Genomic DNA, 25,427 nt, shown 5'->3' with positions numbered 1-25,427 from the left:
CGCACGCACGCACGCACGCACGCACGCACGCACGCACGCACGCACGCACGCACACACACACACACACACACACACACACACACACACACACACAGCTCATTTAACAGGGCCACACCATGCAGCCAGGCCTGGAAACAGCAGCTCATAGCTTTCTATGAGATCTACAGTACCTACTCTGCTTCCTCTCAATGAGGTGTTAGTGTACACTGCTGCTACTCGCTGTTTATTATCTATGCATAGTCACTTCACCTCTACCTACAAATTACCTCAACTAACCTGTACCCCCTGCACTGACTCGGTACCAGTACCCCCTGTATATAGCCTCGTTATTGTTATGTTCTTGTGTTACTTTTTATAATAATTATTTTAGTATTTTTGTTTATTTTGAAAATATTTTCTTAACTCTTCCTGAACTGCACTGTTGGTTAAGGGCCTGTAAGTAAGCATTTCACGGTAAGGTCTACACTTGTGGTATTCGGCGCATGTGACAAATAAAGTTTGATTTGATTATAGCCGGTTGTGATACACACGCATGCGCACACGCTCCCAGGCACAGAGAAGGATTATATAGTAGATACTATAGCATTCACAAATCTAGGATCAGGCCCCCCTTGACCATGTAATCATGCATACCCCCCTCTCTTGGAATGGAAGAATGGAATGAATCTATCTGACCATCTTGGAACAAACAATGTGAAGAGAATGGTGTAGAATCAGGAAGTGGCACACTATAGAGCACCCCTGTGATTTGTTCCAAACATAAGCATCCTGACCTCAGTTTGCCTCTAAGCAAACCAGTCTTGTGCTTATAGGCCCAAAAAAGTGTGTGTGTGTGTGTGTGTGTGTGTGTGTGTTTAACTATTCTTGTGAAGTCCCCACAAGAATAGTAAACAAACAAAAAGTTGACCAGCAAGGTCAACTGTTATTTCTAGGGGGTTTAGGATTAAGGTTAGAATTAGTGTTAGGGTTAGAATGACTTTAAGGGTCACTGTTAGGAGTTAGGTTTAGTTTAAGGGTTAGGAGCTAGGGTTAGGATTAGGTTTTTGGTTGAAATGTTAGGGTTTAGGTTAGGGTAGGAGTAGGGGTTAGGGAAAATAGGATTTTGAATGGGACTGAATTGTGTGTCCCCACAAGGTTAGCTGTACACGACTGTGTGTGTGTGTTGCTGCTGATGCTGCAGTTGTTGTGATGTTGTGACACTAATGAAGGGAGGGAAACTGCTGCCATCTGAAGTAAAAGAACACCGGGACACATAATACATGAATGCATAATGAATTCTTTCACAAGAATAATTATAGACGGAGCAGAGCGGCCGGTATGAAGGCTGCACACACACACACACACACACACACTATAGGCTTTATGGAACAATGTACTCACAAACAGTTGGATTTGGAGAAGAGGCAAAATAGACAGCTTTTCATCTGTGGTATATAGAAGCTCATTAGTTGAACCCCAAGAGACCTGTACGTATTCCTATTAAACCCAGGAGGGTGTGTGTGTTTTATAGACTACTTTCACACTCGTTTTGTGGTTTTTAAAAATCCCTCTTCTTCTTGTGTTCAGGGCACCAGTGACTTCTGTGTTATCCCAGACAAGTTCATCATGAACCAGACCAAGGACCTGATCAGTTCTGGTGAGTTAAAGACAAGTTATGCTTTTGATGTCACTTTAATGAACCTGTAATTACAAGGTTTTTATACCCACCCCGGGCTGTAATCACATTATACTTAAAGAGATCAATGTTATTGCTGAGTCTTTCTGACTTGTTGGTGTCTCCCTGTTCTCTACAGATATAGTGCATTACTACCTGTACTGCAGCCAGACCCTCCCCAACCCATTCCAGCAGGTAATACTCATCACCAGCACCATCGGGTCAATGATACCTGCTTTGACCTTTCTGTCTCCCTGTTCCTATCTGACCTCTTTCTGTCTCTCTCTTTCTCTGTCGCTCCCCCCCTCCTCCTCCTCCCTCCCTCCCTCATGGGGTTCAGCAAGGTCTCCAAGTCTCTCAGAAGGAGAGGTGGTTTTTAGGTCAGGGCAGTGAGAAGTAGTCTCTTTCTCTCTCCAGCCTCAGCTAGCTCCATAACCCAGAAGAGTTCAGATCCTGTTATGCTGTGCTTGTAGACATGCCCCTAAGGTTGAAGAGAATGCAGTAACAGAGTGCAGGCGTTGTGTTACCCAGCCTGCTCAGTCAGCACACATTCACCTGAGCACGGAAGCAGAGATCGCTCACTGAGACACACGTACACTCACAGTTATTGGATCATAGACATGCCACCGAGACAAATTCTGAGAATGTTTAGATCAAAGGAGATCAATTATGGCTGCTGCTATGGCTGCTGGTTTGGGGTAATTGACTGTCTCGCTTCAATTAAGGATTGTCTGTGCCATTGGGCACTCATTGTCCCAGTCTATTTTATAATGGTTGGGGACACTCAAACTGTTGTTTTGATTTACTGTGATGTGACAGGTTAACCCATTAATGATGTTAGATGTTGTTTGATGGTTTAAATCTACACCGCAAATTCTCCAGTGTTAAAAACAAAGCAAAACGAACACAGAGTGTTAAAACAACACTGAAAGTGTTGCGTCTGTGGCAGTGTTTCCTCTGGAAAATGTGTTAGCTGTGGGGGAAAAGTTAGCGCCCCCCCCCTTAAAACAAAATATGTATAAGTACTGAAAAGCTTGGTTCTGGTGACTTTTTAAAAGGAAAACTCAAATATAATTTCCACCCACAGAAATGAGCTCAATAACGTATTGGTAAAATTATTATAGTATACAGGATGCACTTTAAAGTTGAGTGCAGCAGCTATCTAAAGAAACACAACAGAAACCTTCTTTCTGAAATAGAAAAGTTTATCTTGACAAAATGATTAACAGAGGAACATTTGACTGAAAATGAATTAGAGCCCACTAATTCATGTTCATCAGGGTGGGTGTTGGAAATCTCTTTTCAGGTTCTGACAAAAACCTAGTTCTGACATAGTTTACAGCCTTTGTCAGAGCACTTTATTCTCCTGGGCTTTTGGGAAAAGATTTCCAACGCCCTCATGTAATTGAGCTCCTTGATTGGGGGGGGGGGGGCGTTGATGGAGAGCCGCATGCGGGCGGCTAGATGCTCTCCCTACAGTCTGTTTGACCTGCAATAACAGAAAGAACAATAAGAGAAGGGAGAGGGACAAAGAGGATCTACTTTCACATTTAAATGTTCTTACTCGTTTCATTGCAGAGAAGTCCCTCTCACAATTAACGGAAGACACTGGTATAGTCAGTGTGATTGCTGCCAACTGGCTAAGGCAGGGGTAGAGCTGCCCCCACTCATCAAATTGCGAGGCCAGCTTTGCCATTGCCGTCAGCTGATCCAACCCCTGAAATACATGAAAAACAAAAAGATGTCCAGCATTAAAGAAGAGCCAAGAGAGTGGTAGTTCAACAGGAAAAAGGGTTGGGCAACACTGGCCTAAAATGTTCTCTTCAAAAAAAGATTGTCACACTCATTCGATACCGTGAATGCTCCAACTAGTACATGTTGCTTGTAAGAGGGTCACTCTTGCAGCACAGCAGCCTCTGGCGCTTGCACAAACTGTCTGGAGAGGAGGGCCAGGTTAAAGGTGTTTATCCTCTCACTAGGTAATGCAGCCTGAGGTCCCAACACACTGAAGGCCCCCAGAATCTCCAGGTGCTGGAACCTCCGGTCTAGGCTGTCCTGGAGGCCAACAAGATATGGATCCATTACCTAATTACAGCACAAAACAGAAAATAAGTGATTAAGAGCTGTTTGTTGTAGTTTATCCAACACACATGATGTAACATTGGTTTCATCACATTACAGTCATTTAGCAGACACTCTTATCCAGAGCAACTTACAGTAGTGAATGCATACATTTCATTTCATGCATTTATTTTTTTATTTTTTTGTACTGGCCCCCCGTGGGAATTGAACCCACAACACTGGTCTTGCAAACACCATGCTCTACCAACTGAGCCACAGGGAAGGCTACATTTGAAAACAACATTTGAAAACAAATGTTTTTACCTCCTCTCTAAACCCAGCTCAGAACTGCTCCCTTTTTAAAAACAAATGTATTTCACCTTTATTTAACCAGGTAGGCTAGTTGAGAACAAGTTCTCATTTGCAACTGCGACCTGGCCAAGATAAAGCATAGCAATTTGACGCATACAACAACACACAGTTACATATGGAATAAACAAAACATACAGTCAATAATACAGTAGAGAATTTTTTTTTTTTTTAAAGTCTATATACAGTGAGTGCAAATGAGGTAAGATAAGGGAGTTAAGGTAATAAATAGGCCATGGTGGCAAAGTAATTACAATATAGCAATTAAACACTGGAATGGTAGATGTGTAGAAGATGAATGTGCAAGTATAGATACTGGGGTGCAAAGGAGCAAGATAAATAAATAAATACAGTATGGGAATGTGGTGGATAGATGGGCTGTTTACAGATGACCTATGTACAGGTGCAGTGATCTGTGAGCTTCTCTGACAGCTGGTGCTTAAAGCAGTGAGGGAGATATGAGTCTCCAGCTTCAGTGATTTTTGCAGTTCGTTCCAGTCATTGGCAGCAGAGAACTGGAAGGAAAGGCGACCAAAGGAGGAATTGGCTTTGGGGGTGAGCAGTGAGATATACCTGCTGGAGCGCGTGCTACGAGTGGGTGCTGCTATGGTGACCAGTGAGCTGAGATAAGGCGGGGCTTTACCTAGCAGAGACTTGTAGATGACCTGGAGCCAGGGTTTGGCGACGAGTATAAAGCGAGGGCCAACCAACAAGAGCGTACAAGTCGCAGTGGTGGGTAGTGTATGGGGCTTTGGTGACAAAACGGATGGCACTGTGATAGACTGCATCCAATTTGCTGAGTAGAGTGTTGGAGGCTATTTTATAGATGACATCATCGAAGTCGAGGATAGGTAGGATGGTCAGTTTTATGAGGGTATGTTTGGCAGCATGAGTGAAGGATGCTTTGTTGCGATATAGGAAGCCGATTCTAGATTTAATTTTGGATTGGAGATGCTTAATGTGAGTCTGGAAGGAGAGTTTACAGTCTAACCAGACACCTAGGTATTTGTAGTTGTTCACGTATTCTAAGTCAGAGCCGTCCAGAGTAGTGATGCTGGACGGACGGGCAGGTGCCGGCAGTGATCGATTGAATAGCATGCATTTAGTTTTACTTGTATTTAAGAGCAGTTGGAGGCCACGGAAGGAGAGTTGTACGGCATTGAAGCTCGTCTGGAGGTTAGTTAACACAGTGTCCAAAGAGGTCTTGGTCTCCTCCACCTGGCCTCTCCCTCTCCTCCTCCTTGATGTTGAATGCGCCCAGACCCATTGGGACATCGAAGTCCTGGTGGAGTTAGCTCAGAAATGACCCCGGGGGCTGGGAATCAGCAGCAAAAGAGTTGTTTTGCTTGAAGTAATTATAATGAAGTGTCAGTAGTTCTAAATATTTCATTCAGTAGTGCTGTCCTGTGACTCTGTTAAACTGAGACATTTGCCCACATTTGAACATGAAGATAGAAAAGAATGTACCTGCTCTTTTATGGCCAGGAAGTTTACATCCTCTAATTGGAATACTTTTGAAAGCCGCGTCAGGTGAGGCAGCACGTCCGCCAGCAGGTAAAGTGCTGTCACAAATCTGTAGAGTTAGAAAAGTTTGTCACTCCACAATGATACATCAATTGACAATACAAAACAGGTTTTAAAAGCCACATCGTGGACCACTCAAATAGAATTTTGAGACACTGAAAGCAGTAATAGCAACATAGTATATTATTTAATTTGGAGGAGTATAATCTATAATACATCTAGGCCTACCTGTACGTGGCACAGAAAGCGTTGTGCAGGAATGCAAACTGGTGAGGGCCCTAAAAGGTGACACATTTTTGGGACACTGAAACACGCAAAAAATGATATATATGCTTTAAAAATCTAATTTCTTAGGCTGGGTCCCATCTTGAAATTCAGGTTTTAACTGTACTAATTAAACAACAAAGAATATGATCTACATGATCAATGTCTGTGTATAAAATAAAAAGTGGTTACAGTGAACCAAACTCATAGCAAAAACTTAAGGAAAGCAATCCAATGTTATTTGTTGCCTAAACTTTACTGCGAAAGACACACAAGTCCAGAGAAAAAACAATACACAAATATTGCAGTTAGCCATGACAGCCTTTATAATAGAACGCTTGTGACCACATACATGTAAATATTGCACTTCGGTAAAAAAAAAAACATCTTAAAGTAGAAATAGAATGAAACAAACAGGCATTCTATTTTTGCTCTATTATTGTGGCAACTATAGCAGACATTGATTAAGTGCACAAGGCTACATGTGTGCAAAAAAAGTAATGCCCCCTCACTCACACAAAAGTGTTACAGTATGTCAAGTTCAACACAAAGCAATATCTTTGGGCTACACTGCGTGTTATTACATTGTACACTTTCTGCCTGTACTACAATGTGCTAGCAGCAGAGCATGAGACCCTTTGTTGGAATAATTGATCTTTCAGGCAGAGAGTACATCTGGCATACCCCTTTTTATCCACCTTATTGAAAAAGAGGGAAGTGTGTGGTGTTCCTTTTCACCTCTATTGGCATCCAGCTTAAGCTAGGCCCAGCTCCAGCTACACTTGATCCCTGAATCCACTTGTTTAACAAGCAATGCCTAATGTTCACCTAATTCTCTCGTTCTGAAAATTAACCACATAGAGGGAAAACATTTGTTTCATAGATAGTAGTTAGTTCATTAGCTAGCTAACTAGTTAACATTTCACACAGATTGCCCGGGGTCCAGTGAGAAACTAACGTTATAGCTTGAGGAACTGCAAGGAGTCGTATACCAGTTAATACTATAGCTAATTGGTTCCTCGAGCTAACGCTACTAACGTTACCTCATCTAATGTTAAAACGTTAATTTAGAAAATTTTCACACCATAAATTCTATTATTTGATCAGCTAATGTTGCTCAACATTTCTCTGGCTAGCTAACAGAGAATTTGATCCAGCTACTGTAGAAAGATACTTAACAATGCTAACAATTCTTGTTCTACCACACTTGCTCCCTCACCTCAAACTTTCCAAATGCCAGTTGTTTTTCGGTTGCAGCTCATGAAGTACGCATCATCACCTTCTCGCCTCCGTCTCTAGGCTTGTCACCTACCTCTTCGTTGTTGTTCAGGGGACGCACTAGTGTTGTAACTGGCAAACTGCCTTTCCACTCTCCGCTGTCTTTCCAGAGCGCCCGCTGATGCTGTAACTAGCAAGTTGGTTGTCTCTTCTCTCTTCAGTTGCATGCTGCATTCTGTTATGTGAACGACTGGCTGAGCCCAGGCTCGAGTCTTGGATACAGACCGTATTGCTCCAAACGCACATCACTGGTTCGCTTACTGCCATTAGTGACCCAAACGCAAAAAAAATTACATTTTCTCATCGGATCTACACGAATCACGTAGTTTACCTATTGTGGATTAAAAACTGCGAATTTTGCTGAAGGTGACTAGTTTGCATCACTGGCGTAGAGGATCTTAGCAGTTGGGCACCGGTTTACCTCCACCTCCTCAGCCAATGCCACAAACACTGCGCTGAGGTTTTGCTGGGACAGCCAGCGAACATCCTTTACTTCCTGCAAAATACATTTATTTTGAGTATAGATGCAGTAGGTAAACAAGATGAGACCAGAGTAGCCAAGCGAAGGAATGTGATACATAATCTCACCTTCACTTTTAAGTACTGAAGGCCCAGGGTCACTGAAGCAGCTTTCAAGACTTGTCTTGTTACTGCTTTTGGCAAAGTAACTATGGAGCTGCTGCAGCTGCTCCTTGAAAGTGTTCATATAGGGGACGTCAGCAAATCAGGCCAGAGCAAGGCGGTGGGCAGAACAAGCCACAGACACCATCCACGGGAAGGCATCCTTTAGCTGTTCTGACACACCACTATGTGGTCCTGTTTGAAGATGAGAAAAATGATGTGTATCAAATCAAATGTATTTATATAGCCCTTCTTACATCAGCTGATATCTCAAAGTGCTGTACAGAAACCCAGCCTAAAACCCCAAACAGCAAGCAATGCAGGTGTAGAAGCACGGTGGCTAGGAAAAACTCCCTAGAAAGGCCAGAACCTAGGAAGAAACCTAGAGAGGAACCAGGCTATGAGGGGTGGCCAGTCCTCTTCTGGCTGTGCCGGTTGGAGATTATAACAGAACATGGCCAAGATGTTCAAATGTTCATAAATGACCAGCATAGTCAAATAATAATAATCACAGTAGTTGTTGAGGGTGCAACAGGTCAGCACCTCAGGAGTAAATGTCAGTTGGCTTTTCATAGCCGATCATTGAGAGTATCTCTACCGCTCCTGCTGTCTCTAGAGAGTTGAAAACAGCAGGTCTGGGACAGGTAGCACGTCCGATGAACAGGTCAGGGTTCCATAGCTGCAGGCAGAACAGTTGAAACTGGAGCAGCAGCACGGCCAGGTGGACTGGGGACAGCAAGGAGTCATCATGCCAGGTAGTACTGAGGCATGGTCCTAGGGCTCAGGTCCCCCGAGAGAGAGTGAGAAAGAAAGAGAGAAAGACATAATTAGAGAGACCATACTTAAATTCACACAGGACACCCAATAAGACGATGATACCCCCGGACAGGGCCAAACAGGCAGGATATAACCCCACCCACTTTGCCAAAACACAGCCCACACACCACTACAGGGTTATCTTCAATCACCAACTTACCATCCTGAGACAAGGCCGAGTATAGCCCACAAAGATCTCCGCCACGGCACAACCCAAGGGGGGGCGCCAACCCAGACAGGAAGACCACGTCAGTGACTCAACCCACTCAAGTGACGCACCCCTCCTAGGGACGGCATGGAAGAGCACCAGTAAGCCAGTGATTCGGCCCCTGTAATAGGGTTAGAGGCAGAGAATCCCAGTGGAGAGAGGGGAACCGTCTAGGCAGAGACAGCAAGGGCGGTTCGTTGCTCCAGTGCCTTTCCGTTCACCTTCACACTCCTGGGCCAGACTACACTCAATCATAGGACCTACTGAAGAAATGAGTCTTCAATAATGACTTAAAGGTTGAGACAGAGTCTGCGTCTCTCACATGGGTAGGCAGACCATTCCATAAAAATGGAGCTCTATAGGAGAAAGCCCTGCCTCCAGCTGTTTGCTTAGATATTCTAGGGACAATTAGGAGGCCTGCGTCTTGTGACCGTAGCGTATGTGTAGGTATGTACGGCAGGACCAAATCGGAAAGATAGTTAGGAGCAAGCCCATGTAATGCTTTGTAGGTTAGCAGTAAAACCTTGAAATCAGCCCTTGCCTTAACAGGAAGCCAGTGTAGGGAGGCTAGCACTGGAGTAATATGATAAAAAAAAAATTGGTTCTAGTCAGGATTCTAGCAGCCGTATTTAGCACTAACTGAAGTTTATTTAGTGCTTTATCCGGGTAGCTGGAAAGTAGAGCATTGCAGTAGTCTAACCTAGAAGTAACAAAAGCATGGATTAATTTTTCTGCATCAATTTTGGACAGAACATTTCTGATCTTTGCAATGTTATGGAGATGGCAAAAAGCTGTCCTTGAAACAATCTTGATATGTACGTCAAAAGAGAGATCAGGGTCCAGAGTAACGCCGAGGTCCTTCACAGTTTTATTTGAGACGACTGTACAACCATCAAGATTAATTGTCAGATTCAACAGAAGATCTCTTTGTTTCTTGGGACCTAGAACAAGCATCTCTGTTTTGTCCGAGTTTAAAAGTAGAATGTTTGCAGCCATCTACTTCCTTATGTCTGAAACACAGGCTTCCAGCAAGGGCAATTTTGGGGCTTCACCATGTTTCATTGAAATGTACAGCTGTGTGTCATCCGCATAGCAGTGAAAGTTAACATTATGTTTTCGAATGATATCCCCAAGAGGTAAAATATATAGTGAAAACAATAGTGGTCCTAAAACGGAACCTTGAAGAACACCGAAATTTACAGTTGATTTGTCAGAGGACAAACCATTCACAGAGACAAACTGATATCTTTCCGACAGATAAGACCAGGCCAGAACTTGTCCGTGTAGACCAATTTGGGTTTCGAATCTCTCCAAAAGAATGTGGTGATCGATGGTATCAAAAGCAGCACTAAGGTCTAGGAGCATGAGGACAGATGCAGAGCCTCGGTCTGACGCCATTAGAAGGCCATTTACCACCTTCACAAGTGCAGTCTCAGTGCTATGATGGGGTCTAAAACCAGACTGAAGCATTTCTTATACATTGTTTGTCTTCAGGAAGGCAGTGAGTTGCTGCGCAACAGCTTTTTCTAAAAATGTTGAGAGGAATGGGAGATTCGATATACACTATGTCACAAGACATAGTGTAAACGGTAGCTTCAGTCTTTACTAAGTCTTTCTTAACAAAATGATAACTCTCTTATAAAATACCATTTTAGTTTTAACATTTTTGAAGTTTTAAAATCCTTTCTAAACTCAGTAGGTATGGGTTTTGTTCTATTTTTATCGTCATCTTTTATCATTTTCCTTCACCAATGGTCATAATGTAATGTCCATCCTTTTTCTCAACATCTTTCTCTTTTTTCCCAGGTCTTCCGTTAACCAGGTCAACTCTCCCATTGGCCACAGCCTAACAAGCGACCTTATTGGTCAAAACTTAAAGTAAACCAACCTATTCACTTGTAAATTACCAATTAATTTTAACAAATAAACTCAATACTTGGTTCTACCAAGGGTATTACATAAGACTTTGTGTTGTGTCCATACCAGTCATCACCGCAGCCCCATCAGTGCCCAGGCAACGATGGTGTCTGCCTGGCCATCAGGGACTGACACCAGGTCCAGGAACTGGTTTTAAAGGTGTCCCTCTTGGTCCATGTATCTAGAAAACATACACAAATCCATAAACAATTTCATTATTACTCATGGATGCAGTGTGACTGTAGAATATCACTATTCAAAATAATTTTGTAACTCTTATTGAAATAAAACCTGACATGTAAATCAAGCTGCTTATTAGTTGCCACATCTGTAGTTTCATCAGCCTCCAGGCCAATGGCTACAGATGTCTGAATGGCATGTAGGATAGGCTCCTCCACAACTTGGGCCAGAATCTTCAACATTCCGTCCACTATTATGTGCGACCTGTAGTTTGTGTTCTTGCCAATCTTCATGTAAATAAGTACAATGTGAAGTAAGTCTGGTGACATTTAAATATCAAGTGAAGAAATATGAACAAAAACACAGAATTGTGGAGCACTCATTCACCTTGAGCTTTGTGAAATAGTACCAAACCCAGCAATTCAGCAAGCAGTTCTGGGAAGTTTGTGTGATGGGCCTGCTCCCGCTTTGTTAGATGGTCCAGATATTTAACCTCTCTGGGCTAGGTGGCACCAAATCGTCCCACCTACGCAACAGCCAGTGTAATCCCGTGGCGCGATTTTCAAATACCTTACAAATGCTATTACTTCAATTTCTCAAACATATGACTATTTTACACCATTTTAAAGACAAGACTCTCGTTAATCTAACTACACTGTCCGATTTCAAAAAGGCTTTACAACGAAAGCAAAACATTAGATTATGTCAGCAGAGTACCCAGCCAGAAATAATCAGACACCCATTTTTCAAGCTAGCATATAATGTCACAAAAACCCAGAAGACAGCTAAATGCAGCACTAACCTTTGATGATCTTCGTCAGATGACACACCTAGGATATTATGTTATACAATACATGCATGTTTTGTTCAATCAAGTTCATATTTATATCAAAAACCAGCTTTTCACATTAGCATGTGACGTTCAGAACTAGCATACCCCCCGCAAACCTCCGGTGAATTTACTAAATTACTCACGATAAACGTTCACAAAAAACATAAGAATTATTTTAAGAATTATAGATACAGAACTCCTTTGTGCAATCGAGGTGTCCGATTTTAAAATAGCTTTTCGGTTAAAGAACATTTTGCAATATTCTGAGTACATAGCCCAGCCATCACGGCTAGCTATTTAGACACCCACCAAGTTTAGCCCTGACCAAACTTCGATTTACTATTACAAAAGTTTGATTACCTTTGATGTTCTTCGTCAGAATGCACTCCCAGGACTGCTACTTCAATAACAAATGTTGGTTTGGTCCAAAATAATCCATCGTTATATCCAAATAGCGGCGTTTTGTTTGTGCGTTCAAGACACTATCCGAAGTGTAAATAAGGGTCACGAGCATGGCGCAATTCGTGACAAAAAAATTATAAATTTTCCATTACCGTACTTCGAAGCATGTCAACCGCTGTTTAAAATCCATTTTTATGCCATTTTTGTCGTAAAAAAGCGATAATATTCCAACCAGGAATCTGCGTTTATGGAAACAGACGAAAGAAAACAAGGCATGGGGTCGACGCGGGCACGCGCCTGAGTCTCACAGTACTGTAACCAGCTACTACCCAAACGCGCTACTTTTTTTCAGCCAGAGCCTGCAAAGCCACGATTCAGCTTTTTGCCGCCTTCTGAGAGCCCATGGGAGCCGTAGGAAGTGTCACGTAATAGCAGAGATCCTCTGTAATGGATAGAGATAATCAAGAAGGGCAAAAAATTGTCAGACAGGCCACTTCCTGCATGGAATCTTCTCAGGTTTTGGCCTGCCATATGAGTTCTGTTATACTCACAGACACCATTCAAACAGTTTTAGAAACTTTAGGGTGTTTTCTATCCAAAGCCAATAATTATATGCATATTCTAGTTACTGGGCAGGAGTAGTAATCAGATTAAATCGGGTACGTTTTTTATCCAGCCGTGTCAATACTGCCCCCTAGCCCTAACAGGTTAAAAACCCCAATGACGGCCTCATGCTCAAGCACTGTGGTTGGCTCGAATGCACCCATGACTGAGGAGCCTGTGAACAGCAACAGACATAATGCCTTATTATTGAGCCATGGTTAGTACACAATCTGATATCTTTTACATTAGAAGACATTTTGAGAAATGGAAGTATCCAATATAACAATCTTTACCTTTTGCCATCATTGCATGAGCCCTCACACTTTCCATTCGATGCTCTGTCCCTGGGTGCCGGTTAATATAGTCCAAGCTGGACTGTCCAGCCAATGAATCTAGCTAGCTAGCTAACTTGCTAAACTAGTAACGTTAGTTAACCATGTTTCTATCATCAACATCCTTGTGGATATTGGATAGCTAATTGCCGTTACATTTGTGGCAGCAATATTATAGATCTAAATTAAGTTTAGTAGAGTTTTTAGGCTATAGCTAGCTTATGTAGTTAACTAGTTGGCTAGCTAATGTACCTTTCTTGCAGTTTCTCACACAGGTGCACTCTGAGGTGATTCAAGTTAATTGTGTTTCGCGCCACAGTTGCGCGCAGGTGCATTCTGAAATGATTCAAGTGATTTGTGTTTCTTGCGCAGAGCGTCTGTATCGCATACTGGTAACTCGCGTGCTGTGTTTCTTGAGTTGCTTGCTGCCTGCCACAGCTCACAGAACTAAATAGCCTTCAGAACGGTATTGAACCCAGACAGATGATCTATTTACCAAGAAATGTGAATGTGCTTTACAGAACTTTATTGAATATATGTTTGGTAGAAATATAATGTTTATTTTGGTCTGGCAGCAATGATTCTGCCGTGGCGCAGCGCCACACTTAAATGAACGCAGCGGGAACACTGGTCTGTGGACACATATAGACACCAGAACAGTGTTACATTAACACACTGCTTAGTGTGAAGCCTTATTAAAATATTTCCAGAGTGCCTTGTCTTTCAAGAAAATTGTAGAGTTAACACTCATGACTATTTGTTAGTGACAGAGACATGGTTGCATTCAGCCATTTCGATCCTATGGACTTTACCAAGTGAGATCCTAAGCGAATATGTTATCATACTTTTTTGTTATTATTTAACAAACTACCTTACATATAGTATTTCATGAGGCCTTATTTTGAGGGCCTAGTTTTACCCTAATACGGGGGCTCGAACCCGTACACAAGGGTGTACGCTGTAGGATGTTAGCAATTATAATGAAAGGTTTTCACTATTCATTTATGGCAAAGATACTTATATGTTTCCCCTTTCATTTGTGTCTGGTGTTAGCTAGCAGCCAGCATGGAACAAAAGGGGAGAAGGGTCGTTCAAAACTCTGACATTGTTTTCATGTCAACACATCCATCAGTGCTGCTGTGAACTGCATCACAAGAGACATGCCAAATTGGGAGATGCATAAAAAAAAATTGTTGTTGAAATTGATGCAATTTCAATATTGTTTGCGTTGCTTTGTATATCACCGAATTAGCTTGAGATGATTTTACTGCAACACTGCATCTAAGTTCCTGGTGGTTAGCCATGGTAGTTAGCCATGGACATTTACATCCCCAAAAATATTCTGGGTAAAATCTTAGTCTCTCAAAATACTATTTTGCATTGGAATCAGAATGACTGTTCGGGATCTTTAAAGAGGAGGTGGGTTGGAGAGGCTTATGCTGCCACCTACTGTAGTAACAGCAGAGGTGTAGGCATACTGATAAACAAGAATACACCCTTTTCCCTTATATCCCAGCACACAGACCAAAAAGGCTGTTTTCTCATTTTGAATTATACCTTACAGTACATGGTGAAAATACACATTGATTTCATTGTATATCCTCCCAGGGGCAAATCTGGTATTTTCAGATATAGTTCAAGCTATATTAGATCAAATCCAGACAGGAACTATTATTTTAGCAAGTGACCTAAATCACACATTCAGCAAGTTAGACAGACACAGACAATCATTTACAGGACAGCTGGAGATTACTATTCCCAATTACAAAAGAGTACTCCTTTTTTTCATTTTTATTTCCAAAAATGCACTCAAAAATATAGTAGGTTCAAAAATCCATGACAGTGATATCGGATAATTTCCTGTATCAGGCTTAATTACACGAACAGAAAATACATTTAGCGGAAGAATATGGAGAACGAACAGAGCACTTCTTCAAGACCCGGAATGTATTAAATACGTAACATTTTTTTTTAAACCTTTACCATTACAAATGTGAACATAGAGGACAGAGAAAAGTCAACACTACACAATTCTGTATGCTTTTCAGGAACACATTAGGGCAATGATAATATCATATTCAGCTAAACTTAAATCTGAGTTAGAAATTAAAATGAAAGAAAAATAAATCACTATTTTAGGAAAAAGCCCATAAGAAATCTTTACAAGGTAAAGAAGAAAATACAATTTCTTAACTTATGAAGAGAGACAACAACCAACAACTACAGTTTAAACTCAAATAAAGCATACTATTTAATGGAACATAAAGATGTTCATTTATCAATTATAGCTGTTGATTCCGAAAAGGCATTTGACCATCTTGAATGCCCTTTTCAAATAAAAACTTTGGAAGCCTTCAACTTTTCAGCTGAAATAATTCATTTTATGAAAATATTTGATAAATATCCTGAAGCAAAAATATACACAAATAATATATTTTCTGATACATTTTCTTTAGAAGGGGGCACAAGACAGGGATGTCTCCCCCCTCCTGTTTGCACTGGCAATTGAACCGCTTGCAGAAAGAATTAGGACAGGACCCAAACGTATAAGGTATCAGTATTGGTAAACTTGAATATAAACTAAACTTATTTGCTGATAATCTCCTGATATTTATTTTTTTTTAAAATTTTATTTTACCTTTATTTAACCAGGTGGGCTAGTTGAGAACAAGTTCTCATTTGCAACTGCGACCTGGCCAAGATAAAGCGTAGCAATTCGTCACATACAACAACACACAGTTAACACATGGAATAAACAAAACATACAGTCAATAATACAGTAGAACAAAAGAAAACAAAAAGTCTATATACAGTGACTGCAAATGAGGTAAGTTAAGGCAATAAATAGGCCATGGTGGCGAAGTAATTACAATATAGCAATTAAACACTGGAATGGTAGATGTGCAGAAGATGAATGTGCAAGTAGAGATATTGGGGTGCAAAGGAGCAGGATAAATAAATACAGTATGGGGATGAGGTAGGTAGATGGATGGGCTGTTTACAGATGGGCTATGTACAGGTGCAGTGATCTGTGAGCTGCTCTGACAGCTGGTGAGGGAGATATGAATCTCCAGCTTCAGAGATTTTTGCAGTTCGTTCCAGTCATTGGCAGCAGAGAACTGGAAGGAAAGGCGGCCAAAGCAGGAATTGGCTTTGGGGGTGAGCAGTGAGATATACCTGCTGGAGCGCGTGCTACGAGTGGGTGCTGCTATGGTGACCAGTGAGCTGAGATAAGGTGGGGCTTTACCTAGCAGAGACTTGTAAATGACCTGGAGCCAGTGGGTTTGGCGACGAGTATGAAGCGAGGGCCAGCCAAAGAGAGCGTACAAGTCGCAATGGTGGGTAGTGTATGGGGCTTTGGTGACAAAACGGATGGCACTGTGATAGACTGCATCCAGTTTGTTGAGTAGAGTGTTGGAGGCTATTTTATAGATGACATCACCAAAGTCGAGGATCGGTAGGATGGTCAGTTTTACGAGGTTGTGTTTGGCAGCATGAGTGAAGGATGCTTTGTTGCGATATAGGAAGCCGATTCTAGATTTAATTTTGGATTGGAGATGCTTAACGTGAGTGGAAGGAGAGTTTACAGTCTAACCAGACACCCAGGTATTTGTAGTTGTCCACGTATTCTAAGTCAGAGCCGTCCAGAGTAGTGATGCTGGACGGGCGAGCAGGTGCGGGCAGTGATCGATTGAATAGCATGCATTTAGTTTTACCTGCGTTTAAGAGCAGTTGGAGGCCACGGCAGGAGAGTTGTATGGCATTGAAGCTCGTCTGGAGGTTATAGCTCGTCTGAATATTATATAGCTGAGTAATATTGAAAACTAAATTCCCTCTTTTTAAAAACTATTTTCTGAATATTTTAAAATCTCAGGGTATAAAACTAACATTTAAAAAAATAAAATAATGACAATAGAAAAAATAAAAAATAATAACTAATGATCAACAGCAATCCTTTAAGTGGACCACAAAAAATATGAAATACTTATGATGCTTAATAAGTGACACAAACAACAAATATATAAAAATAACTTTATCCTATTACTCAACAACATGAAAGCAGATCTAATGAAATGGATCAATCTTTCCATAAATCTTACTGGTAGAATAAACCTCTTTAGAATGGCCTGGCTCCCAAGGTTTTTATACTTATTTTCGCTAATGCCATTTACCCCACCAAAGGCATTCTTTAAAAAGTAGACACAGTCATAACAGACTTTATATGAGCAAATCAAATTCATAGAATATTGGAATAAAAAGGAACGTTTTACATCTCTCTAAATTGCATCAACTCGCCACCCAAGGCTTTTACCTGCAAAATATTGTTAAATCCACTAAAGAGGAACAATGGGTACATATTGAAGATGTGCATGCACATCCCCAGAATCTTTTCACAAGTCTATTTTTAAAGGATAAAGCTAAGAACATCACTTCATAGTTAAGAACACTATACCAATATAGAATACAATTAAATGGATTCTACAACAACCAATATCACTCCCTAAAAACACACCCCTATGAAACAATCCTTGGACAGCTTTTCAGAATCCACCGATAAATTGGTCCACATGGAAATCTAAAGGCATAGAAACCGTAAATGACTTGTTAATAGGAAATACAATTATTTCCATGACAGAATTAAAAAGCAATTTTGGGCTGACCAATGTTTAATTTATTTTATAAATGCAACTTAAAAGTTTGATATCATGAAATATCGATCTGAAATCTTTTTGACATTTGACAATGTTGAGGGAATCCTATTTGAGTCAGAAAAGGATAGTCATATGAAAGGTAAGATGGAGTGTTGGAACATAACTAACAAATTTACAGTTAACGAAAATGTACGCTTAATCCAGTATAAACTAATGTTTAATACAAGAGACAAAATTCACAAATTCTACAGCACAACGGCAGAGACATGTCTTAAGTGGAAAACTAACAATGACTAAATAATTCATGCCTTCTGGGAGTGCTATAAAGTCCAAAAGTTATGGGCAGAGTTAATAAATTGGATGTCAGAAGTTTTATGATTAATCCGTCCATCTGTACATTTCAAGACGTTGCATATGAGGGTATGGTTAGATACCCAAAGGGTTAGAATATACTTTTCTTGTCAATCATTTTCAGAAAAAAAAGTTTACTTAAAAACTGGAAATCAAATGATCATCCATCGTTAATAAGGATCCGCCCCTTTTTTTCCCTTTTTTTCGTCTAAAGTGACCTACCCAAATCTAACTGCCTGTAGCTCAGGATGTGAAGTAAGATTATGCATATTCTTGATACCATTTGAAAGGAAACACTTTGAAGTTTGTGGAAATGTGAAAACCTATATATTTAAACAAACAATTCTCAAAATCAACCTGCATTAGAGCATGCTGGGAAATATGATAATGATGTTTGTGGTCTTGGTTCAATGTGATTGTGTATGAGTTTCAGGCCCCTGTTTCCAGGTAAAACTAGGCCCTCTAAATAAGGCTTTATGAAATACCTATGGTATTGTGTTAAAGAATTTAGTGTTTTATGATAACATTTTCGCTTAGGATCTCGCTTGGGGATAGTCAATAGGACCGAAAATGGATGAATGCAACAACCATGTCTCTGTCACTAACCAATGAAGTCATGGGTGGTAACTCTACAATTTACTCGGTAGGCAAGGCACTCACAGTGTGTTAATTTAACACTGTTCTGGTGTCTATATGAGACCACAGACTCATGACTTTCAGTGTTGATTTAACGCTCTGTGTTAATTTTTTTGTTTGTTTTTGAACACTGGAGAATTTGTTGTGTACGGTTCGAGTCATAGGGTTCATACTACGCTCCCAAAATTCCTTAGATCAGTGTCTAAGGGGTAAATTAATGTGGTTTACAGTCTACTTGCTGTTTGGGTGGGTGGAGTGCACAGGGCAGAGTGTGCAGATTCTGTTGGATGAGACTAACTTGCTGTTAATGATTGGTTTTTGTCGCCCTATGCTGGACAAAAGCTGAACTGACAAGCCCACTAGTGTATTAAAGTTATAATCCATCCTAAACCATGAATTCCTATGATTAACAGTGTTAAATAACACTAATATGTGAAAACAATATTTTTTTGTTAACACATTTTTCATTTTGTTTTTATAGTAAGGTTGGTAGCAACATGTGAAAAATAGTTGTGGAAATCTGTTGCAAATCAGCTTGCTCTCTGCCAGAGACTCTGGGCTGGCTGGCTAGGTAGCAAGCTAGCAAACGTAAATACACACATTAAGTCAATATCCGCAAGCGAAATATAAACTTTGTCGTGACGATATAAACTGATGGATGTGCTCTATACAAGTAGGTCCATACCATCTATTGGCTGATTTGGCGACTTGGAGTGCAGGTAATTGTCGTAAAAGCGTTATGAAATGTGATAGTGTGTCATCCCCTATCTCTAGTGAGGAGAACCATGTAGCAATGACGCGTTCTACACGATTTCCTGATTTCACAGATGGGCCACTTAGAAGTTAAATCATTTTTACCCATTGATAGAACATCGGCTTTTACCAACCTGACAGGAGTTTCATGATTGTTATTTCTGTGGGTGGATTATCCCTTTAAATGTACACTACCCATAATTTGGCATGTTGTTGTGTGTGTGTGTGTGTGTGTGTGTGTGTGTGTGTGTGTGTGTGTGTGTTTGCAGTCTCTGACCATCTTCCAAAGGTCTCTGACCACCATGCAGATCCAAATACAGGGCCTGCTGCAGTTCGCTGTGCCTCTCTTCCCCACCGCTGAGGTCAGTGTTGAATTTTCCTGTGGCATAATGCGTCCCGTCTGTGTAAGCATAGAAGTTTATGAGTACTGAATCCTACACTTGTCTTCTCCACAGAGAGACCTAATGGGCATCCAGCACCTGCTCAACTCCTCAGAGGCTAGCCTCCACCAGTTGACTGCCCTGCTGGATTGTAGAGGGCTCAACAAGGTACAGGACACCACCACTGAGTCCCACTGCATGGACCTAGTTCCTTGTGACAGTGGCTCTGCTGTGTACATCTCTTCACTTCACAACATGTCTCAGAGAGATATTGTCTGCTATCTGCAAATGTGTTTGTGTGTGTGTTTGTTTGTTTCCTCCCTCCACGCTGTAGGACTACCTGGATGCGCTGATCGGTGTGTGTTATGACGGGGTGGAGGGCCTGCTGTACCTATGCCTCTTCTCTATCCTGGCAATTTGTGCCTTCTGTGCCATGCTGTGTGCCATCCCCCGGGCATGGACACATATCGCCAGCAGGTCAGGAGGGGCCCTCCCACCGAGTCTCTTTCATCACATTTACATTACATTTGAGTCATTTAGCAGACGCTCTTATCCAGAGCATTTTGCAATCAATCCAGTCAACTAAAGTAGATAAGACAACCACATATCATGATCACGAGAATAGGAAAACCAGTGCTAGTAAGAATCACAGTTACTATCTTTCTCTCTATCGCCCTTTTATAGAACAAGAGTGTAAACATCCATTGTGTTTATTTTATTTATTTATTTATTTACTTCACCTCTATTTAACCAGGTAGGCAAGTTGAGAACAAGTTCTCATTTACAATTGCGACCTGGCCAAGATAAAGCAAGCAGTTTGACACAAACAACAACACAGATTTACACATGGAGTAAAACTATATACTGTACATACACCTTACCAAGTCACTAAATCATCCTCAAAATCTATGCCCCTGACCTCCAGCCTTTCTTTTCTCTCAGGGAGCGGGATTATGATGATATAGACGAGGAGGACCCATTTAACCCTCAGGCCAGACGCATGACGACCCACAACCCCAACCATGCCACCAACGTGCACAGCTTCTGCAGCTACAGCAGCAGTATGGGCAGCCAGAGCAGCCTCCACCCGCCTGCCGCACAGGCTGTGTCCAATGCACCCGTTTCAGAGTACATGTGAGTCAGTCCAGCCCTGGCCTGGTGTGGAGTGTATGCTAATGCACAGTCTAGTGTGCTATACGTATGAACATACTGAAGCTAAAGTAAAGCTAACTATGAAATGTAGTCATCATGATCGCTAAGATGACATACTGGCCCGAAGTGCTATGTTCTTGTGCTGTGGCCACTTTTTTGGGTGATAGGGAATGTTTGTTTAACTCTCTCCTTCGCTCTCCCTTCTCAGGAACCAGTCGGCGCTGTTCGGGGGGAACCAGCGGTACGAGAACGTTCCTCTGATCGGGAGAGGCTCACCTCCCCCCTCGGTGCGTTGGGTCCCAGAGGCCATGTCTTTCTTGCGATGTCACTCAGGGTTGGGGTCAATTCCAATGGGGAGAATTGGAATTTCAATTTGAAATTTCTGTTTGCTTTCTGAATTGACTGAATTGAAATTGATCCCAACCATGATGCCACTGTCCCACATACTCTCAAGTCAATCAGCATTGTAATACTGATCTCTCTCTCATCACCAGGATTTCTGTTCTGTTATTTAATTGTAGGACTTGTTCCTGTGTTTATTTTCTGTTTGCAATGTCATCTCTGGTAAAGACCTGACAGCTGGGGCTCAGACTGCTCTTTAACTCTAGTTTGAGTCCTTTTCCCATATGATGCTCTCTCTGCATGATGCCTTCCTTAAATTTCTCAAGTCAGCATTACTTTGACTTGAAGTTGGTCTTGTAGTTTGTTTCTCACGAGTTGTGACGAGAGAGTTTTTCTCAAGATATGACGTCCATATGATAATACATTTCCAATACTGAAATCCATCAGTAAGGCTTTTGATCATGGTCATCATTTTGATGACATATCAGAGAGCACACTGCTAACTCTGTGCCTTTACCTGTCTATCTACCATAACTGTAGATTGCTGACTCATAACCGAAGTAGTAGGACAGTGAAAGAGAAGTTTAACATGGACATAGCATGTTACTTAGACCAATGCCCAGGGGAGGATGTCACAGGTGCTAGTCCTTATTTGGTCACTTTCCTTCTCTCTTAAAGTATCTCTCTCTCTCCTTCTCTCTTTCACCCCCCTCTATTGCCTCGTAGTGGCAGCTCTTTAGATCTATTCTCATTTCCTGTCGAGGAGACAGGCCACGTTTTTAGGATGAATACATTTTCCATCAAGCTTAACCTTTCAAAATGCCTGCTGTGCCTAATTAAATTTGATAAAGAGACAGATATCACGCATCTCATATATTATGGGTATCTACTGTAGCTGCCTGCCATCCTTCCCACGGGATGACGTTTTTATATTTGACTGAAAATAAGGTTTATTACCTGAGACTAATGCTGAGTCCCACATGGCACCAACACATCTTATTTATTTAAAAGCAGTGGATTATATAGGGGATAGGGTGCCATTTGGGACGAACTCTAAAGTGTTAAACCGTATCTACCTCTGTGCTTTCCCCTGCCCTCTCTCTCTACTACCATTTGGCTGTGATGATTATGTCATGTCATGTGGTGCCTTTCTGGACCCATATCTACCTTTCTGCAAAGCGTGCACTCTACCTTTTCAGCTAACAGCTTCTTTGATATTTTTTGTTTGTTTGTTGTTTATATGTTTGTTTGTATTTAATTTCTTACTTCCTTATTTTTTTTATCAACTTTTGGAGGTATACACTCAGCAATTTAGAAACAGAGTAAGTTGTTTTCTGCTCCTCTTTGGACCTCTCTACTGTCTGAAGGACAAGCTAGACTCCCAGTTGCTTTTCCCCCTGCCTTCGTTTAAAATCATCTCTTTTTTATTTACCTCCATTTTCATTTTGGAACTGCATTTTCTATTTCACCTCTGGCATGGCTTTGAACTGCAAACCTTACTGTTCATGACATCATCCTCATGACATCATCATCGTCATCATTCCAGTTGTATGTTTGACCCAGTCAGGTCTGTTTCCCCGTGCTGTTGGGAGTGTGGTGGTGTACCCTATCCTCACATCTCCTCCCTGGGTTGGGACATGTTTTCAGAGACACATCGGCAGCCCTATGTGTGCATGCCGCAAACCTTCCCTCTGTGTAATTCTATAGCTGTTACCGCCATAAGGTGCCGAGCGTCAGGCTTGTCGTTATGCTTGGTCTGGTGCTATAGAATTCTAGAGTCATGGTATGCCCCTTGTCTCACCTACCGCCTGAGAAGGCTTGATCCATAAGAAGGGACCTACAGTGTTGTCTGACTCTCAGTCCAATCAATGTTTGGCATAGACACAGTATTGTCTCCCCTAGCTACCTACCCTTCCTTCCTGTCTCGCTGGTTAGATACTGATCTGAAAGAGTACTATGTTCTTCTATACTGTTGTGTGTTTCATTCACTATAAGTCGCCCGGTGTTGTCTCTAATTGTGCGTCCTGTGATATTATGTTTTCCCCTACAGTACTCCCCCAGCATGAGGGCCACTTACCTGTCCATGACTGAGGACCAGATCAGACACTTTGGGAATGATTTCCAGGCATAGAGCTGCTCCTCCCTCGATCTTTCTTCTCTTTCACTTCTGCCATCTCCGAGAGGGGTTCTCAAACAGGCGAACACGCACACACACAAAAACAACTACTCCAGCAGTGTGTGACTCTGTGGCTGCTGCACGGACCCTATCCTCGTCCAACTCACTGGACTGGACCAAGGCCTGATATGAGGAAAGGTGTCACACACACAGTTGTCCCATCCCAAACCCCAGAGCATAATGTGTATGTCTCAGTCACCGTGACTCCAGCCCATATTCTATTATATGATTCTATTCATTCTATTTGTAATAAGGATTTATTTTAAAAACACTAGCTTGATTCATTCACTCTGACGAGACAAAAGCAACTTTTACAAGAAATTACTTTAATAATGATCTAAATTGTTCAGAAACGAATGATTTGTATCCATCTATTTTGAAGTGAAACGTCTTATAAAACATATTTTAAGAATTGAAGCATGTTTTTGGGCATATAACCACTCCCTATTCTCCTAAACAGATTTTCTGTAATTACAGTATATCTACTGTAAGTCTATGACTGCTTGTGACTATTCCTCTCTTGCTAAAAGACATTCTCTACCTGGCCTCTTCAAAGACTTGATGTGGACTGCTGAACTATCTGGAGGAACCAGCCACAATACATTAATTATTCAAATCAAAAGAAGGAACCATACCATTCTGTTGATATCTGAAATTGGCCAAGCACAAAGACATCAGAAATTACATTTTCACATTCTTAGAACTGAATACTGTAATTTCGACTGTCGGAGGGTCCTCCTTTTCCCTTCAAGGCAACAGACAACATATGCCATAATATTAGTTATATGTTTCCACATACAGTTAAGACCTAAACCTTGTGAAGCACAAACTCAACCCTGACTGTATGGTAGGGCCTGGGATAGTGACCCTGCCCAGCACTGATCTTTCGCAGATACCCCTCTGTGTTGTTTGCTCTCCTCCATTCAATAAATCCTGCACGGTGTCTGACACGGGATTTTATGTTTTGAGCCATCATTTCAACGACTAAGACATGTTACAAATGTTATTTGTCCACATACAGTAACTGATTGGTATTTAAACTATACTGTATGTTGACTTCTGTAAATACCTTGTACGTTTACAGATTGTTGTGTCTTATTTTGTAGTATTTTTCATTCATTTTAGGGTTGTCCTAATGTGCCACTGGTTGTGCGATATCTGTAGCTTGTTTTAAACCAATAAAGCCCTTAGGAGAGCATTGCTCTGCCATAATGTCAGATATTCTTTTCAGAGGCCGTTGTTAAATGATGGCATTAGGTTGGAAGTGTATTGTAATAGTACCATATCGACTTGAGTTTTGGTCATGACTTGGAAGCGGCTGCAAACTATCATGGTGAGAGAAATAGTGTTTAGACAGCCGTTTTAACCTTACTAATGATCATTTTCTTCCATTTTGAGAAAACATATCATCATACTCTTAATGAACAGGCCGGTTTGAGCTATCGTCAGATAATGTTTAATTCTGTAGGATTTTCTAATATTATTTTGTTTGTTTTGTTCATTTTTACCGTTTGAATGCATGTGAAGTAGCGCTGTCTACAACCATTGAGAGTGGTGCTTGATGTGTATCTATCCTCAGAGATGGGATATAATTGTGAATTAATAATAAAATACTTTTGAGTATTCTCATGTTGTGTTTGGTGTATCTTCGTTCTACGAATGCCTTATGCACATATTTTTTTCAAGTCCCAAAATGAAATGTGGCTAACCTGACTGACACTTTGCATAATTAATTGGATGTGAAAGACCATCAGCCTTAGGTAAGTGTAAGGACGACTTGGTTAGCCACACAGGTGTACAAGGCAAATCTAATTTTACATAGTCATTGGGTTACACCGAGCTCCTGTGCAAACCATCCTTTTTCAAAACTCTGTCCTGGGCTTCTTCTTCAATGAGGTTTAACGGTGGTTGAAATCCAATAAAT

At 41.3% G+C, this 25,427-nt stretch overlaps 1 protein-coding gene across 2 annotated transcripts in view; it reads left to right on the top strand.

The window, feature by feature from the left end:
• Positions 1-25,132, top strand: part of ttyh2 (tweety family member 2) — a 116,741-nt gene extending 91,609 nt beyond the window's left edge. Inside the window, exons 7-15 of one of the 2 annotated variants that reach the window (XM_014179816.3) lie at positions 1,567-1,636; positions 1,794-1,849; positions 19,723-19,815; positions 19,909-20,001; positions 20,168-20,310; positions 20,776-20,967; positions 21,194-21,272; positions 22,623-22,649; positions 23,378-25,132. In XM_014179816.3, coding sequence (XP_014035291.1) covers positions 1,567-1,636; positions 1,794-1,849; positions 19,723-19,815; positions 19,909-20,001; positions 20,168-20,310; positions 20,776-20,967; positions 21,194-21,272; positions 22,623-22,649; positions 23,378-23,458 — 834 coding nt within the window. In that variant the 3' untranslated portion in view covers positions 23,459-25,132. The remainder of the gene's footprint in view (positions 1-1,566; positions 1,637-1,793; positions 1,850-19,722; positions 19,816-19,908; positions 20,002-20,167; positions 20,311-20,775; positions 20,968-21,193; positions 21,273-22,622; positions 22,650-23,377) is intronic. The other variant, XM_014179817.3, reaches the window with a different exon arrangement.
• The last annotated feature ends 295 nt before the right edge of the window (positions 25,133-25,427 follow it).

This window comes from Salmo salar, chromosome 28 (assembly GCF_965601325.2).
Source record: "Salmo salar chromosome 28, fSalSal1, whole genome shotgun sequence".
Taxonomy (NCBI): Eukaryota; Metazoa; Chordata; class Actinopteri; order Salmoniformes; family Salmonidae; genus Salmo; species Salmo salar.
This window is presented reverse-complemented; position numbering and strand designations above follow the sequence as displayed.